At 32.3% G+C, this 20,669-nt stretch overlaps 1 protein-coding gene across 1 annotated transcript in view; it reads right to left on the reverse strand.

Annotated features, from left to right (window-relative positions):
* Positions 1-16,995: 16,995 nt before the first annotated feature.
* The window catches only part of LOC130444377 (carboxypeptidase D-like), a 33,757-nt gene continuing 30,083 nt past the window's right edge, over positions 16,996-20,669 (reverse strand). Inside the window, exons 13-14 of the mRNA XM_056779471.1 lie at positions 20,282-20,494; positions 16,996-19,259 (exon numbers count right to left, since the gene is read on the reverse strand). Of these exons, the coding sequence (XP_056635449.1) occupies positions 18,960-19,259; positions 20,282-20,494 (513 nt within the window). The 3' untranslated portion in view covers positions 16,996-18,959. The remainder of the gene's footprint in view (positions 19,260-20,281; positions 20,495-20,669) is intronic.

Genomic DNA, 20,669 nt, shown 5'->3' on the forward strand with positions numbered 1-20,669 from the left:
ACATTTTGTATAAACCAAAAATCACTTACTTTCCATTTCTTATTAATAGTATTGTAGATTAGTTCAAATAAATTCTAATCAATGTTTCGTACAATAAAAAAGCCTGTTTAATGTTTTAGTCTATTCTGAATTTTATATAAAAAAAATCGTAGAGTTTTTCTCTAATTACATCATTATTTCGTTGGTATACTTAACATTGAATTCACTCCCACATTTTACATTCACCTGTGGAGAATTGTACTTAATGATACACTAAACATAACCTAATTTCTTAAGATTGAAGTGAAAATTATAAGAGCTTTGCAGATCAAGCTCGAAGGGTTTCTAATGCTTCCATATTCAACCGATTTAATAGGGATCTAAGAATATTTCTTGTTCCATTTAATAACGCAGAAAAATTATCTTCTAGCAGTTGGCTATAAATTTTCGCAACAGGAACATTGTAGAAATAGTATATTCCAAAGTAAGGTTGTAATACTACATGGATTGTTTTTTTTTCCAGTCTCCAAGACTTAAAGAAAAGATGGGTGAATATACAAGAGTTTATCACCAAAAGTAAGGTACAATACAGCTTATTCGTCTATATAATCACCTCGACCTTTAAGGCATTTCTTTGAACTTTCCGTCAGTTTAGAAGCGCCGCACTTCAAGCAACTACTTCAGTTTCGGAAAAAGATCAATCTTCGGAAATGATTCATTGAAATTGCTGAAGAAATCTATGAAGAGTTTGGGCTTTTTGATTCGTATTGACGAGTACTTTGTTAGTAGATGGTAACCAGAGTCTAATTATGGGAAAGATCACCATAGGAACTACATAATTAAAGAAACGACGCGACCCCATCGAGTTTGGGCTCGTTTGATTCGTCTTGACGAGTATCAGTTGGCGTGAATATGCAACTCCAACAAATTTGGAAAAAAAGTTTGTTCCGTTTGTTATGAATGTGAATTATGTCTGTTCAAATACATGGTTAACCCAGGGCTAAAACTGTTGTACTGAAGCCCTTATCCGTCTACAATGGATCTCTGGGGGAATGGACCGTGGAAACAACAACACAAAAGAAAATACTACATGGAGGAAACGACGTTTCGAGGAGGCGAAATTGAAACGACAGGAGAATATTGCCAATGAAAGCGATACCCATAAGCGGCAATTATTAGAAAAAAAAAGTAATTCTCAAAATCAAGAATAAAATTGAAGGAAAAACAAGCTTTTATTATTTGTTAAGAAAATGAACTAAAATGTTAACAATAAACTAACTCCAATAAGAAATATAACACTTATGAACGTAAACTAATTTGTTTTCAACTTTTTAGTTAATTTTAACAACAAATAATAAAAGCTTATTTTTAAAAAAGGTTTTGTTTTAATTAATTTTATTAATAGGATAAAACAACATAAGACATACTTTTATTTTCTCGATGTCGATCAAAAATTCTCGGCACTTATGATTTTATCCGAACTAGACGAACCGTATCCGGTTGTATATATTTCAAATATGGTATAAGTAATAAATATGTAGTTAGGACAATGACATCCACGCATAGACTTACTTTCGATACTCCATCCAGCGTGAGTGTTAGCGTACCTGTACCACACCTTGAGTTATATGACAGTTGAGGTGCGCACCTGCATAGGAGCCATCTAGATGTGCCGTATGCAATTCATAACTACCCATACCACCATAAATATACGGGGAAACTTCCTTCTTGAAGCACATTTGGTACAGTACTTCTAGAGTGGAGTTATAACTTATTTATATTTACATAATGATATTAATTACATGATTCTTTTCAATTCCAGTTTTACAATTTTTGTTATTTTCACCTGCACTACCCATTTTACTTTTTCCTCCAATTATAAAGTCTCTTTACCTATGTCGACGGGTTGGTTGAGGCAACTTTCATTTTATCAGCATTTGACTCCGTTTTTTGTCAAGGCAGTGCGTCGGCAGAGCAGATATTCGATCCAGTTTTGTCTGATACACTCTTTGCTACAGTTATCCTATTTCTGGAGTTTTGTGCCAACAATATAATGTCTAGTGGTCTTTTAGATTGAATTTCACTTGAAAATTCTTGTTTTCTTTTGATCTTTTGCCAAATCACTCTTGATAACTTGAAATCACTTCTGTTGATCATATATCCCAATGTTTTGATCTGAGTTTCGTATCAATACCATCTTTTAACTTTTTGCAAGTCTTTTTGCTTCTTACTGCCATTTTATAGTGTTCAGATATCCAGCAGGTTCACTTTAGTATCACGAAACCAAGAGAGTGGCTAGCGACAGCTCATTATCACTTACGCTTTTGATTTTAAGGGCTTGACTATCTAGGTGTTGTTTCTTTATTCATCAGTTTAGTTTCTAGACTTCTAGATCCTTTATACTTTTATTTTTTGATGTTATAACTTTCATTGACATTTCTATAGGACGCAGACTTGTGCCATTTAGGTATCATCTGTTTGTTTGTGAAAAGAATTAGATTGTTCTTATTAGAAATGACACTCATCAGATTATTTTTCATCTATAAAGTTACATCGTTAGCATCCACTATTGTTTTGATTCTTGTTTCTTTTAAGGTCTTAAGAATCTCATTAAACATTACTCACCATAATAACGTTGTAGTATTAGCTTTTTAGAAAGTTTCCTTTCATAGGACCATAGTTTTTTGTAGCTTTTCTGGAAAGTTATTCAGTTACAAAAAATTGTGGAGTACGTGAAGATATCGGAAAGATGGATTAAGATCCTAGGACTCTAAGAATAGAACACATTTCTTTGTTTTTCTACTAACTGAACCCAAAATGTCTTTCATTGGGTATGGAGTAGCTGGTATACTACCAGGTTAACTATCACCAAAGAAACGCCCGACAACTCTTGTCTTTTCTGCAAAGGAAACAGCCAAGCACTGAAAATATCATTCTTCAACCCCTCTTAGCAGAAGCGACATTAAAAAGTAATTTTAAATATATTTGGTAATTGTTTCCAATAGGTTCTAACTGTAAGTGTATGTTAATCCTTTTTTGTGGAAATTGGAATTTTCTATTTATTTGGAGAACGGAATTGATAGTAGATGCGATGGAAAATAAAACAAACCATCGATCTTAATGAAAAACTGCTGTTTTCTCTATTGTCAGAACGTCCGATAATAAATATTGACCCAAACAACACTATTGTGAAACAAAAAACGAGATCCTGTTATAAGAATTGTTTAAGAAAACCTATCATTCTCAATTTAACAGACATTGATGAGAATGTCTTTGTGAAACTGTTTGTTCGCTACAAGAATCGTAATTTTGTTACATCCACGTTTCTTTTAGAGACATATTTAACAATTGAAATCGAATAACTCTAATTCAACGAAAATTGATTATCTACTATGAATCCACATTTGCTTACTGATAAAACTAATACGTACATATTGTATCGTGACATTAAAACAAACATAAATCATAACATTTGGACAATGAATACATTAACATAATATTTGACATTGTTTATCGCCCATGACAAATTGAGAAAAAATGTTGTTATATTATCTAAAACGAAGGATCATTTGTTATTATGTCAGTTATTGATGTATGCAATACCTACTGTTTTGATTTCATGCATTAAATTATAGGTCAATGTCAGTTTTTTGTTGTAGTATTTGATATATAACAAAAAATTGTTAATTTCGTGAAAGGTATTACTTCATAAATTTTCATTAATCCATTTGCATAATATAATTCATGATAAAATTAGGGACGAATCGATCATATTTACGGCATATAAATGAGGAAATTTACGCTTGGCGATGTGTTTTAATCACGCCGATTTCTTCTTGGTTCAACAATACATATTGTGATAGTAGCCAAATTCAAATTTTTTTTCTATAAGTGAAAGTGAGAAAACGTCTAGAAATTGTAATGATTGAAAGTTTAAAAATTAGGAAGCAATTGAATGCTTTCCAATATCTAGGAGTGCTTGCTTCGTTTGAAAAAAAGATACCGTTCCTTCTTGTTTACATACTCAATCGAATTATTTTGAATACAATAGAATAACATTCAAATTATTCTAATAAATACAAGTTCTTTCCTCTCAATAAGATCCTACCCTGCAGAAATGCGTTTTCCGGCATTCTGTAAAGAGAGAAATTTTATTATAGGATCGTAAGAGATACCATTCGAGCTATCACAAATAATCGATTATTATTCTTCACAAACACTTTTATCGATAATCGTACTAAAAAATAAAAAATAATTATTGATATGAGAAAAAATCATTGATGTAAAAAATTTAACGAATTTTGTAACCAGTAAATATGATTCCCAGGAGTTTGTCCGAATGATTTTTTCGATTATTGTGGGACTTTTCTTTCCATCATATCTTTCTTCCTCTATTTCCTCAAGCTTGAAATGTCTGGTTACGGTAAGATGGCGGTAGTGTTTCTCGCTTGGTCTCTGATGTAGGTGACGAAAATATAAGTGCGGGTACGTGTCTCTAGAATAACATAACTGGGAAAACTTCTAGCGAGTTACCAATAGATTTGAGCTCGATTGAGATCTTTCCTTCTATCTATCAATTAGCCCATTCAGTTAACTCAAAATGGTGATATCCAGATCTCTCATTATAAGTTTTACTTGCCCTATTCTGAAACACAAAATAAGTTTAAAAATGTCAATTTTGTGGTACGGATATCAATTTTATCATTTTCAAGAATTGTTTGCTTCTTTTTAGTTGGATAATTGCTAAGAGCGTGTTTTGATTTTTTGCTTTCCCATTCAATTTGCTATCTCGAACCCATCTTAAATATGGTTATATCTCGATTTTGTAAGTCAGGGACTGCGCGTTTACGTGACTCGCCCACTAGTTGTTTTTCTCTTAATCTTATATGAAAGATACAAAAAGAAATCTATGAATTGTAGCGAATCTAATAAAAATATTGTGATTGAATGATTGCATTGTCGTCACTATTCGATAAATGTACACAATTTGAAATCTGATCGAGTAAAGCGAAATTGAGGCCAAAAATTCAGTTACAAACATACAGGTGAAACTAATACAAGCGTGTTAAAAACAACTCGATCCACGTCTCGTTACACGTGAAATTATCGATTATTTTCGAAGTTCTTGTGATGTCATGAATGATTATATTACAAACAATAATAAATATAACATGATAATGATGCATACGACTATTTTTGACAAGTTTAACGTGTCACATAAAGTCAGCGATTCATTAAAAACTAGGCAATCTAAGTAGATCTGTTCCAGTTAAACTTAGCTAAAACTGAGTATTTCCTAAGTTTTAGTAAGAATCTTGTTAATTTTCATGGGTTTTCAATGTATTAGCTTTTATAATTACCGCTTAAGGTGATATCGGACGGTTCACTTTTCGGATGAATGATCACTCAAGTGAATATTCTCTTTTTTTTTCATTCCACGCTCACCAGACACATACAAAATGACAAAATAATGAACTTTATTCGCTCAATTCCTCGAATATGTCGTCAAACGAACTCGAGTGAACGTTCTCTTCGAGTTCATACGTTTCATTTTTTGTTCATTCGGATACGAGTAATTGATGCCGAATGCCGAAATCCAACATCGCTGGATTTGTTAACTAATAAATTAATTTATCACTTTTGATTCATTTAAAGCATAGACGTTTCAATCTTTATGAAAGATGCTGAATGAAAGACAGAAATGAATAAAAAGTGAACCGTCTGATATCACCTTTACCTACACTAAGTACAACACTGCATGGTCCGAATAAAAAAACGACAGTCACGTTTCCGAGAGGAAATTTCGCACTTGAGTACTGACTAAGAAGCCATATGGCAATAAAATTCGGAGTAATTTTGACAATTCATTAGTTTAGAATTACTATTATCCCTAGCAATCATGAGGTTAATTGTTGCTTGCAAACTCAAAAAGATAACAGTGTTGACAAAATAAGTTGAAGGTAATTAAAAACAAATGCACAGGCTTGGAGTAAAAAAATAGTATAAGTTGCGTTTTGCAATATAGAAAAAGTTGTATAGGATGTGAATCAGAGCCTTACATGTTTCTAGAATCATTCGAGGAATGATTGTTCGTACATTCAAAGCTGATATAAATTATAGAAATATAGTTGGTATTTCACAAAACTTCGTATCAAATTTGCTTTGAATTGATGAGATTTTTTATAATAAATATCAAGAATGTTCTCCTATCATTTGTGCACAATTTCAAAATATTGTTTCATCCTTAGTAATTACTATCTTGTTGTAAAAAGATTTTTTAGCTTCTCAACCTCATTACAATAGCCTGCTATTTTTCCTCCAGGTCTTTAAAGCTCCAATTAAAGTTGTAGCATAGAAATTTTCATTTTTCAAATTTATCTTCTCTCCCTTTTGAAAGGTAAGTAAAAGACGCCGGCATCAAAAGGTGTCAGAAAATCAGCATAGTACTGGTTCTGCCTTTGACTTTCTGGTCAAAAAAACGGCTCTTACCAGCATATCTTGAGTTATGGTTTCGTCTATACTGTTCTTATAAGTTATAAAAGTTTTATCAAATATGATATTTCAACGTAGAAATTAAGGAAAATTTAGGTTGAAGATATAACAATAGTTTTCAATGCGAGCGAGCTTTTTATTAGTATTAAGTAATTACGACATCCATATAGTCTTAAGCCAGTAATGAAATTTCATTGTTAACAAACAAAATTCACATAACTTTTCCTTGGTTTCATTAATTATTTTTTCCTCATATTTGACCAGAACCAACACAATAATTTTAATGAGTATTGAAGCTAATCTATCTTCTGTATAGATACAATGAAATGCAGTATATTCATTATTTTGAAAATATAAGAAGTTTGCTTTTAGGAAAAAAATAAATTGTGACATATCATCGACATTTTATAGTTTGAAATAATCAACAAAGATAATTTTATATTGCACCAGAAACATGTAATACTGTTCAATTGATATTATTTGTAGGTGTATATCATTAAAGGTAAAAGTGAATGCTTGTCAGCAATCTTATATATCATTAATTTAATACATTATGATGAATTGCATTTCAACGCTATTAAATCAGTTAAACTAACATGATGTTAGTTCCTTATTTTGATTCATATAATACGAAAAGTCTTGCAACGACTAATTATAATTGTAGGTGTTAATAGATTAATATATGCATCATTTAAATCAATTTTTAAATGTAAATTAATTTTTTTTTCTAGCTTATAACATATTTTCTTTATTTAAAGTACACCACTGCGTGTGTTAATTTCCATGGCAACATGAGAACCCTAAAAACTTGATGTCAACTTTTTAATGATTCAGAAGTAGATACCTTGGAATATGAAATCAAACTACTTTTAAAAGTTTCAAAAGCTTTATTCGATTATTCACAATACTTTGGAACTGAAGAAGTTCTAATTATATGTAATAAATCAGATTGGTTTGCTGAATTTAGACGTGGTCGTACAGACACCGATAAAGGTGAACGTCGTCGTCTGATTGAGGTGGTTACTCCATAAAATATAAGAAAATTGAAATTTTCTGAGATAGCTGTGGCCAAAAAAATATCGGAAGCCAAGACAATTACGCATGAAAGCTTTTTTCAAAGTAGGTGCCGGGTTTACTCACAGTCGATCAAAAACAACAACGTTGATGAATCAGAACAGTGATTGGCAATGTCTACACGTAATGAATCAGATTTTTTACGTCGATATGAGACAATGGATGGAACATGAATCGATCACTTCACTCCGGAATCAAACCGATCATCATCTGAGTGGACGGCAGCTGGTGAACCACGTCCAAAGCTTCCAAAGGCACAACAGTCAGCTGGGAAGGTTATGGCTTCAGTATTTTGGGATGCACATGGAATATTGTTCATCGACTATCAATAGCAAATACTAACATAGAGTTGTTGGATCGTTTGAATGCAGAAATCAAAGAAAAACGGGTTCATATGTCGAATAAAAAACAACTGTTCCATAAAGATAATGCGCAGATTCACAAGTCGATACCAACGATGGTTAAATTGAATAAATAATATTTCGAATTGCTTCTCCATCCACCGTATAGGCCAGATCTACAGTAACTACTGGCTATTCACTGATCTCAAATAAATTCTCGCTGTTAAGAAATGCAGCTCAAATGAGGATGCAATTGCGGAAACTGAAGCCTATTTTTACTCAAAAGACAAATCCCTCTACAAGCACGGCATAGAGAAGTTAAAGAAGCGTTGGAATTATTGTTTTACTCTTGAAGGAAATTACAATGAGGAATAAAATCGATTTTTACCAAAAACATGTGTTTTTCTAAACTGAATAATTGTATCTGAATGCCTTTATTTTAATTAAATATCTCATAAAATGCCTCAACAAATGTTTGTTGAAAGTAAAAAAGAAAAAAGCTTCTATATGAGTGTATGGATAAAAATAACTATAACATAAACATAACAAAATTGGATCAGTATGGATAAAGCAAACTTCAATTGGAAAATATGTTTTCATATTGTATGTTCTGAACACATAATTGTAGATACATCTTAGCGATTTCCCAGAATATCTCTAGGCACAAGGCAATAAAAAGGTAATAAATCGATAAAAAGAGGTCGAAGAACAAACGCCAGTTAGTACCTTCATCTGAACATTCTTCCACAAAGTAATAACACTCCAACAATACCGCATTAAACTGTCACATAACGCATACATCTTAATTTGTTACGGGCTTTTATACTCATGTCTTAACTTGTTCTATGGAGATTTTTTGCTGTCTCACAATCTTACTTATATATAAACTCGAAATCGATAAGTTCTTATATTGTGCAATTCAAAATACGAGTGTAGTATTTAAATTAGAGCCAAGTTGTTACAAAAAAAATATTTTTGCAATGAACAATAAAAAAGCTAACTGAAGCTTTGGAAGGGCCAGTTGTAATATAAGGACAGTTGAATAAATGGAAATAATTAATATCATGAATAATTCCAAAAATCGATTAACTAGAAACTAAATTCATATTAGATAATACCTAGACGAGAATATATGAAATAGCAAAAAAATCTGCCAGCATTTTTGACATACTTATAAATATATTTTGATTAAAACTGAAAGAAGTCGACACGTCAAATTTTTATCTGTGTTTAAAAGATTATAAAAAAAATAATTTTAAAACAGAAAAGACCTAAAATCAAGACGAGCAAATTCGTCGATTTCAAAAATCAATAGTCAAACTGATGCTTAATGGAAATATTAAGCATTACTGATTATGGTTGTTGTACAAATCGTTGGAATTTTTAGAAACGTTGGCGATTTTCATATTGAACCAAGTTATCGTCTTCAGAGACTTCAGGTAAAACTGTTTTACCTTCAGTATCTGAAGACGTTAACTTGGTTATCGAAACGCACGTCAGACAGTGTAATCGTGAGTGTTGGTGTAAACAGTGTATTCAGTATAGAAATCGTTGTTAACTTTCATCGGTTAAATTATGAATGACTTTTTGTAGGTTAGATTCTTCTTCTTACAACGCCTTCCAATTGGCTATTGTCGCACGAGAAACCGCAGCTCTGAAAATTTCTGTAGATTTTTGTTTGAGCCATCTGCGTAAGCTCTTCAGCCATAAATTTTGACTACGGCCTACCGACCATTTTCCTTCGACCTTTTCTTTTATGTGGTGGAGAATCTCATATCGCTCGCATCTCATTATATGTCCTAGGTACTGCAACTTTCTCTGGTTGGTTGTCGTGAGATGTTCTTTATGCTGTAGGACCTCTATGTTTGTTTTATATTCCGTCCAATATATCCGCAGCATTCGCCTGTAGTCGTACATTTTGAACGCATCAATTTTCTTCTCTGTGCCCGCATCCATGGTCCAGCTTTTGCATCCGTACAGAAGAACCGGAAAGATGTAACAGCGAAGCATTCTGGTCCGGAGTTCCAGGCTGAGGTTGCGGTTTGCCAGAAATGTCCTCATGCTGTTCAGAGTTTTCCGCGATTGCTCAATTCTTGATCTGGTTAAATAAAGCTAGATTGTTGTGAATGATGTTGAATATTGATTGGTTATTTATCAATATATCATTCAATCATTGTGGTTAATTTAATTTATTTGGAGCAAAATAAAATATTAGGAATAAAAAATTTATCCAATTTAACTGAGTGCATTAACTTTGAAAAGATTTCATATCGAAATTGTGCGATATTGTCGATTCATTCACAAGCAAACTAATAAAAAAGGAAAGTGAAGAAAAGGATGTAAATAGGCAGTTTTGAAAAAAAAATTGTTATTTTAAATTAACTATTTACATTTTAAATGAAGTACTATTTTACACAAGGCGTTCTAGTGAAACTGCTTCTTCTGGAATTTGAAGTTTTAATGAAACACAAACGGTGATCAAGACTTGTGTAAAAACTCGCTGAGATTTATGTAATAACAAAGAGAAAAAAATGTAAATGCTCGTTTTGTTGCTTCCAAGTACGGCATTTCGATCCACCGTTCTTCGTTGACTAGTTGTTGTCTTCTGATGCTCGTAGTTGCGCTTGTGTATGCGTATCGCAAGCTTTGTAATTTGATCTCAATTCATTGTTAATTAGATAGTAGCTTTAATGAGGACAGGAACGGATTGTTTACAAATATTCCTTTTTTTCTCAAATCAAATATTTGTTTTTACAAGTTATCTTTTTTATAAATATCTTTGGATATCACACTAGTTTATTATAATGATTACAGTTTTTTTACCACTTATTTTTATTGTTCTACAAATAATTTTACTCAATAGAAACATGAATTAAAAGTATTTCAGTTGATTTCACTTCTTCGACAATAGTTTTTATTACATTATTACATTTACATATTGTCTGATGAGCTTCCGACTCCAACCTGATGTTACCAGCACTTATAAACGTCAATTTATTTCTATCTTTTGAAAATTATTAAAAAAAACTAATTTTGAAACAGAATTAACCTAAAATTAAGAACATCTAGATACATAAACAGTATCAAAAGGTCTAAGAAATACGAGTAAGAAATATATTTACATAGAGAATCTCCATAAAATTTCATACATTTTGGACGTTGAGTTTCTGCTTGACTCCTAAGAATTTTTTTTTCAAGATCATGTTACATATAATATATCTTAATAATATAATAAGTACTTGGCATATTAATTAACACTTAATCCCGACCTCTCCTATTCCTTCAGCTTAGTCCCTTAGTCAGTAAAGCACTCGACATGACTCCTAGAATCAACTCAGCGTTTACCGCAACAGAAAAGCGTTGTCGGGTTTATTGGGAGAAAATTAAATTGGCTTATCAAATATACAAGCTCAAGATACGGTCAAAATATTTGTCCACAATATTGTTCACTTGTTTTTTTTTCATACGGTAGTAGCATCAATGATAATGGTGTTGAATATGAAGAAAACCAACGTGAGATGTTTATTGTTCAAATAATATAATTTCAAACCTTCAGTTTTACGTTATATTAATCGTACGTATTCAATTTTTTGTCAAGTTCGACCAATCGAATTCAATTCTCTTAACGTTTAGTGTATCCTTCCTAATAAGTTACTATCATTCTAAAGAATATGTTTCGTACTCAATTTGTTCTCAATAAATAGTGTTAACATACATAGTTATGAAGAGAATTAATTTTCAAAAGTTGTATGAACTCTTTCGAATAGTTTTCTACTATATTCATTAAACAAAATTGTTCATTTCAGCTGTTTACACATTTTATATAAAAAAATAACAAAATAGATTTTTCAATAGTATATAAATCACTCTGAATCTCCTAAATACCAGGCGTAATTCAGAGGACGCGAGTAATGAGTGCTGAAGACGGCAATGGAGAAGTATCCTTCAGAGACGATCGCATTTTAAACTAACTGAAGTTTTTTTAACAACATGGACTATAATTTATAACAAACAGCTTTTTATATTTCAATTACTGGCAGTTTTATGCTTTAATTAAATCTATTTACAATTTTGCAAATGAAAGAGGAATTAGACATTGTGCACGGAGACTCTGCACCTAACGATGAGCGTTCAGAGCCGGTAAAAACAATCAGCGATATCATCGAAAAATTTCATTAAATGATACTGGACGACTATTGGATTAAGGTTAGAGAGATATAGGACGCTACCGACATATCAAATGAACCATTTGCAATGCAGTGACTTAAGAATTATGCACGAAGCTCAGATCCCCACAAAAACAGTCAAGACAGTGGATTGCAAAGGGTGAACCTTCTCCGGAAAAGGTATATATCGTTTCATTGGTCGGAAAAGTTCTTTCGGGATTGTCTTCATCGACTATCTATTACGTTTCATTGCTAGATTGGTTTGAGGGAGAAATTGCAAAAAAGTGACCACATGGGCAGATAAAGAAACTGCTTTTCTATCCTAGATATATCAGTTCTCTTGAAGATTTACATTCTTTGGTCAAAATTTCCATTTCAATAGTCACGTCTAAAAGTTATTGTGATACTATCTGAGTTTGAAACGGATTACCTCTATTGCAACTATTCACCATGCTTTTAATAAGAACTTGTAATTAATTATTTTTTCGGAATAAATGGACATGTTATCACCGTTCAATTAGAGTAACGTAGAACAGTCAATTCTAAATGGTACACAAGCATTTTTTGCCAGAAGTGTTCAAAAATCCTTTTCTACCACGACATTCCGAGCTCTCACACATCAGCTCAAACAAAAACGCTTTTGAACAGTCGAAACATCGAATTAATGGGCAATCCACTGCCGTACAATCCTTGTTTGGCACCTAATTATTTATTCTTATTCCCGCAGAAAAAAAAATAAATTGCGAGGTCCACGTTTTTTCCACACGTGAAGAAGTAGCAGTTTCTGGCTGTCAGTGTAGTCCGGGCCAAGTATGTACAGGTAAGGTTCATAGAGTTCAGCCAGGCTTGGCTGACTATATAAAGGCCGGGGATAAGTTACCCAGACTTCAACAAGGCTTGGGCCATTATTGATGTGCCAAGGCCGGGTTTCCCAGCGTTGGCCCAAGCTAAGCTCTGTCGTTCAAGCATGGTGGGTTACTAGATGGGCACTACCGTGGCACTGTTATTTTAAGCCTATATCAACAATCTATGAGTGAAATTTCTATGTTTGCACCTATTGTTGAAATAATTGCATTCTATAGTAACATGAATTCTTTATTTTTATATTCATTAGATCAACAATATAAGGGTAAAATTTCCGTTTGTTAGACCCTACATGATTGTCTCTATTGGACTATTTTCGCTCAATACTTTCCTGTGAAATCCGGTTCTTTGTACATTCTTCAGTGGTTCGCATCCAGAGTGTGATATGGTACCGATAATATTTTATTCGCATCTACAACAATTCCAATAAGATAAATCTTATTGTATACGCCTGGCATTCAACGTTTGACTTTTTTAGAATCGGAAGCTGACGGCATTTTTCTACATAACGATTCAGCTAAGACTGTAATTACTAATACGTTATAAAGGTCTCTGCTTAAGAATTGGTTTTAAAATGTCTCGGTAATTGCTTGAACGCAATCCCGACGGTTTTAAAAAAATACTACTAACATCAGTAGGAGAGAAATTTATTTTTCCTCTTATTCTTCAGCTGCTCTTTATATAAGATCATTTTCAATCGGATTTTTTTTTTGGTTTTATGAATCGCAGTAGATAGTTTTATACGGTAGATTTTATATTTGATTCCTAAATCTTTTTCTTCTTTCTTTTATAACATTTATCCTTAAAGTTAAAAATATTCGATATTTCTAGTAATATGAAGCTCTATAAAATAGTAAAATGATTAAAGATTCAAGAATTTTAATTAAAATGCAATCTTAAATATAAAATAGATGAAGGATATTTGCTTGTCGCACTAAATTCCAAATAAACATTATCGTGAATTCTGTTATATTTTGTTATTAGTGCCATTTGAATAGTCTCCTACTCATGATTTCCTGCACATATTTAGTCGTGGATAGTATGCAAGGTTCGAATGAGATGCTATACTCGTAGATCTTATTTTCCTTTCTAAACCATACGAAAGATTAGAGACCAGTAAAGATTTGCTGGTTCGCAGCAATACTCCCTAAGTTGTTAAGGAAGTTAAGGAAGCTTCTGCTCAAGATGAATACACTAATTTGTATTTTCGATTATTATTAACTCATCAATTTATTTTTGCAATAGCGAACTTGTGAAAATTAGGTAATATTAAACCGTTCCTGAGAACCTTGGTTTGATTCCACTGGAATCTGGTGAGAAGTAACTGGAAAAAAATCAACATTGCGTTAGATTAACAATAGCAAAGTCTAGATGGAATACAAGAAGCCGAATAATCTTTTTTATCCAGTAAGGAAGTTTCCTCCCATTTCAAACGAATGAAATATTGAAAATCTGGAGTGTTTCCAATAAGTTCCTCTTCAATGAGTTCACTTCCATCTCTATCAAGGATTTCTTGTATCTATCAGTTACTATCATAATACGTTCTTCCCATCTCATGAAATTACAACAAAATAGATTTGATGTACTCATAGATCAGTCTTCTTTCTAAGTGACTTTGGAGTAATCATATGATTACTTCTCATTATATTTCATGATAATGATCATTATATTTGGAAATTACCTCAGCTTTTAACTAAACTCATTTAGCTGTTAACTTTGTATCACGACTTATTGATCCAAGAAATTTGTCTTCAAATAATACTAAATTGTCAGTAGATCATCAAGTACTCACCGTCTATTAGCTTCGAGACGGAAAAGGAGTAAAATCTTCAGTTAATACAAGAATACCAAAGAAGTTTTATAAAGTTAATCGACAGCTTCTCATATTGTTTAAAATACTTTCTCTATACTTGATATGTTGATCAAATGGACATAAAATCAAACCAGGAAGCTTTCCAAACTGATATTTGATTGAGTTCTGATGTCTCTTTTCTTCGATAGACAAGAAAATAACAGCATACAGTTAACAAATCTGTATAGTGGATTTTTCCTATATATTCTTTTTTTTCCATAATAGGCCTGTCGCCTGTTTGTTGTCTTTCCTTATCCTGGCTCTAGGTTGTCATTTCACTTCTTTCGTAGTGTTTTACTTGGATATTTATCATTTGCTATTTTTAACATCTATCATCTGTTACATCTTTTCGCTTTTTCCTCGGTCTAGTAGTGTTTTCCCAGAGATCCGCATGAGAATTTCTATTTCTGTACTTCCAGAGTTTCTAGCCTTGTTTCTGATGTATAAGTCTTTATAGGTTTGATTGTTGTTTTTCAAATTTGTGTATTTGTTCCTTGTCTTAGATGTTTTTATCGCCTTTTTACGTTTTGAACACATCACGTGGTCGTATTTGCTCTAGCTACTTGTTCTCTTACCTCAACTTCAATGTCTCCATTTTTTCAATCACCGTTGTATTAGGATTGAGTTAAAATTACTAAATTTGGAATACAGATTATGAAGATCTACTTCGAGTACTAACTAAAGAGCCTGTACATATATATTTCCTTGATTTCGATGTGTTATCAAAGTTTTGAACCGTCTTAGACATGCTAATCTCCGCGCCGAATGACTCATTGTCGTTTGACGTAGCATAGAATGAGTTCGTTTCTTGCTTTTTGTTGATCAAAATTAATCATACTCATTTTCAGATATCGTATTCATTCTTCTAAAATATATAAAGGTTATATTCTGTGTATATTGTATATTGTCTCTTGTGTGTCTCTTCATTGCGCTATTTTTTATTTACGAGGTCGTTTTTTTCAACCTCCGATCGCTCCATGCAAATGCTACGCAGGCAGAAGAACACACTCCGCGATTGCTGACATTCAGGCGTCAGTCGGCGTTGTGCTATAGCCACGTAAACATGTCCGCATTTATTGATGCTCTTGCCAAATGTGAATTGCGAAGATTGATTCGTTTTCTACAGGCTGAAGGCAATAGAGCTTCAGAAATCCATCGGAGAATGAGTCGTGTGTATGGGCGAAACTTCATGAGTGATAGTGACGAAAGTTTAAAGATGGCCGTAATGATGTGCATGATAAAGGAGGCCAAGGACGCAAATCTGTCGTTTCAGATGACCTGGTCAACGAGTTGACAGTATGGTTAAAGAAAACTGCAGATTTGCCATTATTGGTTTGTCTACAAGAATTCATTGGCGGCAACTTTCTTGGTATTGGATATTGGATAGCTTGTCCACACTTTATATGAACTGATCTTTTATTTATAGCCTATTGGAGGTTGCAAATAATACAGCCCTCTTAGTAATAAAATATTTCAGAGTCGCCTCTGACTATAAGACATCAAAAATAAAAGACGACGAATATACAGCCATTGTTTGAGAACATTTATTGGAAGCTTTCCAACATCAAGCCGACAATGACACCCTAAAAAATGGATCACCAATAAATCATTTTGAATGTTCTTTATGGGTCTGAATTAACGATATTAATTTTATCAAAATGCGAAAAAATTTATAAGCGTCTTAAACATTGTGAATTGATTTTCATGATCCCATAATTGATATTTCCAATCTTGAAATGGAAATATACCAGGAGTAAAAACGAGCAGAGCCTTGCGTAGGAGGTAACTTGGCTAGATTGAAGCTAGATTTTTGTGTTTTCTTTTTCTATTTTTGATAAAGTTGCGTTCGGTGCTAGAGATCACAAACAAGTCTGCAAAAAATTAGAACTGCCCGATTTGACGCATACTACCCCATATTTTCACACTTTTGTGTGTCAAGTTTGGTACGAAAATATTTTTATTTGTATAGAATATTTACAAAAAAGTAAAAGATAGGGAAGTATTATCCATGTCTGTTTGTCATTAGTTAAATTATTACTTTAATTTATTGTTAATACAAATAGATTATCATGAAACGATAAATAATATTTTGTGTCATCAAAAAAGTGAATATTCTCGTACCATAATTATAAAATTATTTCCGGATTTTGTAAACACAAGACTAAGGAATTTTCTGTCCACATGACGGCGCTTTTATTAATTCGGCTTTGTACATGGCAGTTAACGTGTTAAATAATTTGGATTTCTCTAGAAAATCCTCCACTTATATCGAAATTATCTTCTAAAAACTCCAGAATTAATGGATGTATAGTAAATATTAGTTTTTCTTGTCAACAAATTTTAATAACGATGTTAATTAAATTTCAATAAGAAATAATTATTGTATTCACTACTATATATAAAAAACTTCTAGAAAAGATTTAAACATTGTATCCGTCAACATGGATTGAAGATAAAACATATATTTTGTTACACAACCGTTTTAAGCAATAAAAATAGCAGGTGGTTTCATAAAAAGGAATAAGAGACAAAACAATTGCTACCATTAATCGTAAAAACTTTTTTAAATTACATGCGACTGATTGTGATTACAATAAGTATGCATATAAATTAATTTGTTTAAATGAATGTGTAATTGTTGTTGCAAATAAATAAATTACACGGTTGTCCAGATGTCATTTGTTACCAACACTTCTGGTTATTGATTTACATGCATTGCTTTTAGTTGTAACTTAAACGCACGTTTAATTTTGCATAAGTGTTTTCCAAATTAATCCATTATGACTTTATACGAGGTCTGGCTATTAAATAACGAGACTGGTTACATTCGAATGCGCCCCTTCAATATACTCCCCTCCACTCGCCACACTCCTTTCCATACATTTTTTCCATTGATCAAAGCAGTGCGGGAAGTCTTCTTTGGTGAGTGCCTTTAGGAGCTCTGCCGTTTTTTGCTTTATCGCTTCTATCGACTCAAATCGGGTTTCTTTCAAAGAAGATATTTTTCTAGCCTTCTGAGCAGACGCAAGAGTTTTTGGTCAGAAGTCAGATTGTTTGGCACCAACTTCGCACAGACTTTTGCCATGTGAAGTTCCTCGTGTAAAATTTTTATAAACATTTCTTTATTGGTGTTTGCAGCCTAGGCAATCATCCGGATGTTCATTCGAAGATCTGCACGCACAATTTGGTTGATTTTGGTTACTATTTCCGGAGCTGAAACAGTCAGAGGGCAACCTGGGCGCTGGTCGTCTTCAGTGCTCATTTGGCCTTCACTTAAGCGCTTACACCACTTAGAAACACCCGTATGAGGTACAGAATTGTTTCCATAGGCATCTTGTAACAATTTATAGCACTCAGTCGGATTTTTTTTTAATTTAACGTGAAATTTGAGATTGATATGTTTTTCGGTACGAGAAAAAAACACGTTCATTTCAAAACGCTAATGCACAAATACTATAATAATGACGGAAACGTGTTTTGAGACAAGATATCTAGATACCCAAAGCACTAATAATTTTTTACCCCACCCGTCTAGGGCGCCATCTAGGCGCACAGTATCATTAGTTAATAGCCAGACCTCGTATGTATATTACTTTCTATTTTTAAAACTGCTATTACGTGAATTGTTTCAATTTATTTCTTTATATTTCATAAGAAAATTGATCAATTGGATAAAAACGCTGAGAATTCACTATTTTAAATCATACAGGGTGTCAATATTTAGTTAAGATAATTTTCGGAAAGAAAGAAATAGGTGAACATTCCTGGGTAATAAAGAAAAAGACACTACAGAGTAACATCAGAAATGAAAAAAACTAAAGAAAAAAAAACAGGTATAGGATAAGAAATGAGGTAATTATAGAAAAGCTCAAACAAAAATCAATTACAAAATATTAAAAAATGTTCAAGTTGATATGGAAAAACAAGAGAAGCGATAGAAGTAGAAATTGCATAAAAAACGAAGGAAATGAAGACCCAAAAAAATTATATATATGAACTATAATAACAAAATTACTTCCCAAATCCCAAATTTGTTTTATCACGATATGTATAGTTTGTGTACATGAAAAATAATCTATTTCCCAATATCATCTTGGTCATAAGTCATATTGTTTGAAACCAGGTATGAAATTCATCAGAAAAATCAGACATTTTTGTACAAAAATAGTTCTTATATCTATGACATATATTTTATCTTAATAAAAATAATATATGTATTGTAAAAATAGAGAAACTGACATTATTATTAATACACTTTGCGAATCCTTTTAGCTCTCCCACTTTGGGAGATTCAGTAATTTCTTCAACTGAATCATCTTCGCTTAATCTTGATGAAAAATTTGAAACAATTGTATTTTTTTCAGTACTAGAAGTAGTCGTAGCTAGAGATGAATTGGTAAGGAATAATGTTAAGTTTGTTAATTTAGGAAACGGATTATGTTCTTTCACCGTGAATTTTTTGTATTCGGTTTTGTAACCATTCGCTTCAACCTGAAATAGAAGTAGAAATTTATTTTTGTGTTGCTAAATTGTCTTAATAAAAATCGAAATAGGTCGAAAATTCAAGATTCTTATCTGTTTTAAAACGAAGTTTCAATTAAAGGAGACCTAAAGTCAAGACAAACATACATGTTCAAGATAAAGAAGATCATAATTATATCATTGTCAATATAAATACAAAACAATGCAACTCTAGTCGACACAGAAATCATTAACCATACAGTTTACTCAAATACCAGATTAGGTAAATTCAAATAATAGTGGCAGCATTATTGAAGCAAGCGGAGTATAATTAGCCTCATAATAAACCCTTCGCCAAAAGTCTTGAGATGTTTCTCCATTTCCAAGTACTAGTGTGAGTTACTGCACGTGATGTACTCTCATGTGCTCAATTTAATTCTTGCTGACCACAGTAATCTTTGATTATTACGAATCTCCAGTATATTCTTTACTTTTCTCCCACGATGGGACCTAACAATATAAATTTGTCTCCAATTTCATTGCGGATGAAATAAAAATAGAATATAAATAAGCCGTTCCCCTATATATTAAATTGGTTCCAGGTCTTTGCCGTATTGTGGTACGGATTTTGGGAGTCCCTAGTGTCTCCTCAATTCAATGAATCGGTAGACTCTCATCCTTCAGTAGTCCCTGAATGTCTTTAGGAGATAAATCATAAGATGCTTCAAAATAATAAGTAGTAGGAGAGTATGGACGGCATTTGGTTGATAGAGACGCCAAAATCGGAGAGCAATCATCAAAATTAGCATATCAGTTATTGAAATAAAAATACCTAAATATCGGAGAAAGTTTTGATTAGAAAATTACCAAAACGTGGCGAATTCTTTCTAGAAGAAATGCAATTTTATTTATATATACATGGAGTACATGAGATCTTGTTAACGGAGTTATTATTGTTCATATTTATTACTGGTACTAATCTGACTCATTTCTACCAGAACTAGACGAGCTAGTCGAGATAAAACTCTCATAAAATAGATGTTTCAACTTACTTTGAGAGTATAAGTTCCTGGTAGCAACAATCTCCAGAATTCTCCAGTTTTTTTATAACTTAGGAAAAATATTTCATATTCACTACGATTCCATAATACTAATTTCTCTCTACCAATTATTTTCAACTTAGCTTCAATCGGTTGTCTTGTTTCAGAATCCAAAACTCTTCCAGTTACCCCTCTATTGGCTTGCATACAATACAATAATAATGACTGAAACATTTATGAATAATTTTAATGGAAAAAATTTGGTTATCTTTAGTTTCTGGTCTACGTTGACATATAAGTACACCCTTGAATTCATATAGTATCTTAGCAGTTTTGGTTCTCGGTCAAATTCGAAGAAATGTGTAAGAAAGTATATAGGAAGAAAATTTTAAAAATATAA

The sequence above is a fragment of the Diorhabda sublineata genome, chromosome 5, assembly GCF_026230105.1.
Source record: "Diorhabda sublineata isolate icDioSubl1.1 chromosome 5, icDioSubl1.1, whole genome shotgun sequence".
NCBI lineage: Eukaryota > Metazoa > Arthropoda > Insecta > Coleoptera > Chrysomelidae > Diorhabda > Diorhabda sublineata.